We start from the raw sequence: 4,703 nt of genomic DNA on the forward strand, positions 1-4,703 counted from the left end.
AAAAATTAAACATAAAAATATTAAAAGTTTTTTGTAGTAGTGAGAAAAAAGACATTGAAAATACAGCTACTTTAGCACATGTTCTTGATAAGTTTTGTTGTTGTATCTTTGTACCTACCGCGTACTCTGGTAACTGGCGGAGAAAAAAACAGGCCAGGACTTCGTCGCAGTGAAACGTTCCGTTGTGTGTTCCGATCTTTTTCACGGTCATTTTGTCAGTGCAGATTCTTTTCGGTGCACTTGACATGTATTGTTGTATTTCTGAGCGACTAACGTCCACGGAGCTTACGAAAAAACAGCTAGCCTGTAAATGTATTCGTTGTAGAGTACAAACAGGTTTTCTGGCGACTGTAGAATAAGTAGTTTGGAGTATTTCCAGCGCAAACCCAAATCCACGCCACATTCGCACRAACGAATGGACTCCTACGGCGGACACATTTGGCAGCCGGACAGGAAATGATGTTGTGTATACGGAAGTAGTTCTGGGACGAGTAAAAACTTATTTGTTTACGTTTTGTTTGCTTGACTTCTAGTTTTCTTTTGACAAGTAACGTGCAAATAAAAATAATAACATAAATAATTTGTACAATTATTGATAAAATTGCAGGACACCTACCTACACGTTTATGATTTTTAAAACTTTCSGACAGTAGAGGGCGCTGTAGACCTGGAAAAATGACACAGTAAATGTGTCAACCAATGACTTGTTATCGTAGTGCCTGTCTGCAGGGCAGGTTTTAAGCCCCGCCCCCAATGTTAACAAATGTGACATTTTAGTGAGTAAAAACCAAAAAAAAAACACTTCAGATAATTTGTTTTTCATTACTTTAATCATTATTTTACATCAATATCTTTAAAATTTTCAGATTTTTTTTCACCATTGAAGTGTTTTGAGTTGAGTGTGGCAGCCATCTTGACATGCTTTGACTCTAAAACAGGGCTGCCCAAACATTTTCCCTGAAAGGGCCAAAATTAAAAAAACATTTTCCCTGAAAGGGCCAATTTTAAAAAAAAAAATTCCCTGAGAGGGCCAAAAAAAAAATTTCCCTGAGAGGGCCAAAATTAAAATCAACCTGAGGACCGTGGGCCAAATGCAAGAATATAAGAAATGCAAATTCTTCTTTGTAAAGTTGTTTTATTTTTTATGATAAAGCTAGTGGTTGCCCACATTTTTTTTCTTTCAGCCTATGGACATGGAGAAAGTTCAACTTATGCTCAGGCAGCAAAGGCTCACGGGACTTTTCATAAATTAAAATTTGAGTATAGGCTCTCATCTAGATGTGGACTTAAATCTAATCTAAATGTCTCTTGTAGTTACTTGTATTTTATATTTAATCTTAACATAATTACAATTTAGTAACCAGGAAAACTGCTGGTGGGCCAAATCAAATGGCTTGGTGGGCCAATTTTGGCCCGCGGGCCCCACTTTGGGCACCTCTGCTCTAAAAGTAAATCAGTTGTTTTTCTACATCTGATAATTACTTTCTGTAAGCTTCATACAAACTCATCCAGTGGTTTGTGAGATATTTTGCTAACAGACACARACTTTTCCCTGTCAGTAGCAGCAGTAAAATGATGCTGAAGCAGCTGCAGGTGTTTGACTTCAGACTGCAGGATTCAGAGTCAGACAGCTAACATGGAWGCTGCAGCATCAAAGTGAGTCTCAGAGWAACACGTGAGCTCAGTCAGTGCTGTTAAATCTTGTGCCAGCAGGAATTGATTTTGAATTGCTCAGATTGAATCTAAATGATCACAGTGATTAAACTTTGTGGGTCGGTGGGCAGAACACTTCGAAGACCTCCTCAATCCTACCAACATGTCTTCTTCCCATGAGGAAGCAGAGCCTGAGGACCCTGGGTCGGACTCTCCCATCTCTGGTGCTGAGGTCACTGAGCTGGTTAAAAAGCTCCTCGGTGCCAAGGCACCGGGGGTGGATGAGAATCACCCAGAGTTCCTTAAGGCTYTGGATGTTGTGGGGTTGTGTTGGTTGACGCGACTCTACAATATCGCGTGGACATCGGGGACAGTTCCTCTGGAGTGGCAGACCGGGGTGGTGGTCCCCCTATATGAAAAAGGGTGACCACAGAGTGTGTTCCAACTATAGGGGGATCACACTTCTGAGCCTCCCTGGTAAAGCCTATTAGGGGGTTCTGGAGAGGAGGGTCCGTCGGATTGTCGAATCACAGATTCAGGAAGAGCAGTGTGGTTTTCGTCCTGGTCGTGGAACAGCGGACAGCCCTACACCCTCAGCAGGGTCCTGGAGGGTGCACGGGAGTTCGCCCAACCAGTCTACATGTGTTTTGTGGACTTGGAGAAGGGTTTGACCGTGTCCCTTAGTGACTCCTGTGGGGGGTACTCTGGGAGTATGGGGTACCAGGCCCATTGATATGGGCTGTTAGGTCCCTGTAGGACCGTGCCAGAGCTTGGTCCGCATTGCCAGTAGTAAGTCGGACTCGTTTCCGGTGAGAGTTGGACTCCGCCAAGGTTTTCCTTTGTCACTGATTCTGTTCATAACTTTTATGGACAGAATTTCTAGGCGCAGCCAAGGTGTTTAGGGGATCCTTTTTGGTGACCTTAGGATCACATCTCTGCTTTTTGTGGATGATGTGAACCTATTGGTTTCATCAGATCATGATCTCCAGCTCTCGATGGAGCGGTTCACAGCCAAGTATGAAGCGGCCAGGATGAGGTTCAACGCCTCCAAATCTGAGACCATGATCTTGAACAAGAAAACGGTAGCGTGCCGCCTCCGTGTCAGGAAGGAGGTCCTGCCCCAAGTGGAGGAGTTTAAGTATCTCAGGGTCTTGTTCATGAATGAGGGAAGAATGGAGCGGGAGATCGACAGGTGGATTGGTTCTGTGTCTGCAGTGATGCAGGCGTTGTACCGGTCTGTCGTGGTGAAGCGAGAGCTGAGCCAGAAGGCAAAGCTCTCAATTTACCAGTTGGTCTACGTTCCTACCCTCATCTATGGTCACGAACTTTGGGTAGTGACCGAAAGAATGAGATCGTGGACACAAGCGGTCAAAATGAGTTACCTCCCCAGGGTGTCTGGGCTCTCCTTTAGAGATAGGGTGAGAAGCTCAGTCATCTGGGAGGGACTCAGAGTAGAGCCACTGCTCCTCTATGTCGAGAGGAACCAAYTGAGGTGGCTTGGGCATCTGGTTAGGATGCCTCCTGGACACCTCCCTGGTGAGGTGTTTCGGGCACGTCCCACTGGAAGGAGGCCCAGAGGACCCAGGACATGCTGGAGGGACTATGTTTCTCAGCTGGCCTGGGAACGCCTTGGGATGAGCTGGCCCAAGTGGCTGGGGAGAGGGAAGTCTGGGTCTCTCTGCTTAGGCTGCTGCCCCCTCAACCCAACCCCGGATAAGTGGCGGAAAATGGACGGACAGAAAAAAATTCAGTTTGACTACTTCCACTTTCAGTTTCATAATTCAATTTCAGTTCCAAAATACAGATTTTTGTGTCACACTTACCGGTCCTTGAGAAAGCCAGCCAGAGTAATCAAACACAGATCCACAGATTTACGTTTCACTTTGGTGAAGTTTTCCTTCTTTATGTAACAGAGTTGATGCAATCCACCGTAAAAGTGACAAAAACAGACAAAGTTATTTTATTGCAGTGATAAATTTTACCTATATGTAGAAAATGTTACATTTACATCACATCATGGATCACATATTGATCAGATGCTGCTGCTGACTGACCCATGATGTGATGTAAATATAAAATTTTCTGTAGGTTCCTTTTAAAACTCAACAGTGGAAGTCTTTAATATAACGTGAATTCATTCATGTTACTCTTTTTGTTCCACATCCTATTTCTACAGTGATTGGATCAAAGACTAAATATAAGAGCTTACTGGTAAGGAGGCCTACCTGGAAAAAACATTGACTACATTGTACAAATGACTTGTATTAATCAATTGCAATGTGCTGCTCACAAATTTCATCCCTGTTTTTATTTTATCCATCAAAAAAGACTCATATCTGGCGGRGGGTGGCCCACCATCCCCAGAGTTCACACCAGCAGAAGAGCTGAACCTTGATGTAAATTAAGGGAGGCCTTTTTTAGAGGGGATCCAGGGGGGACAGCCGCTAACTGCGTCCCACCCATGGAAACTGTAGCCTTCATAMATGGTCCATCATTCCACTGTACTAAACATGCAACATCACACATTTCTCTGGACCGCTCAGTGTGGCGCTGGTAGTGGATGTTAGACCCAGAAAAGGTAGCACTCATGAAGGTAATTATCAGGAAAAGCCAACCTGTCCTGAAACAATCTTTCCTTTCTGTAAGCCGTTCTCTATATAAGCGCTTCATCATCAACAGTCATTAAATAATGGGCATTGTGAAGGACAACACGTTTTTGGAGCTGCTGATATGGTTTGACATCATTAATGACATCTTTCTTTATCAGTCATTTCTCAAATCCCCTCAACACCTGTGAGTCTGTTAATAAAACAAAAAAAAATGTTCAAATGTGAAAAAGTGAAATAGCATTCTATGATTAAAGCTTTCACTGTCAAAAGACGAGCAGATTTGTTTATATTTCTATAAATGAATTTGATCATAAACGCAGATGTCAAACGTAATTGCAGAATAAGTCCTAATAAGAGTGTCTGGCTTAGTTCTCTATCAAAATCACGTTCTCGCGGTATTACCTTCATGGTTTATTGACAAGATAATTAGCCAGATGGGAC

The 4,703-nt window shown here is 43.3% G+C and overlaps 1 protein-coding gene across 1 annotated transcript in view; it reads right to left on the minus strand.

Moving 5' to 3' along the window:
- Positions 1-442, minus strand: part of myg1 (myg1 exonuclease) — an 18,539-nt gene extending 18,097 nt beyond the window's left edge. Inside the window, exon 1 of the mRNA XM_014004129.1 lies at positions 119-442. Coding sequence (XP_013859583.1) covers positions 119-403 — 285 coding nt within the window. The 5' untranslated portion in view covers positions 404-442. The remainder of the gene's footprint in view (positions 1-118) is intronic.
- Positions 443-4,703: the final 4,261 nt, after the last annotated feature.

Source organism: Austrofundulus limnaeus, unplaced genomic scaffold (assembly GCF_001266775.1).
Source record: "Austrofundulus limnaeus strain Quisiro unplaced genomic scaffold, Austrofundulus_limnaeus-1.0 Scaffold22, whole genome shotgun sequence".
NCBI lineage: Eukaryota > Metazoa > Chordata > Actinopteri > Cyprinodontiformes > Rivulidae > Austrofundulus > Austrofundulus limnaeus.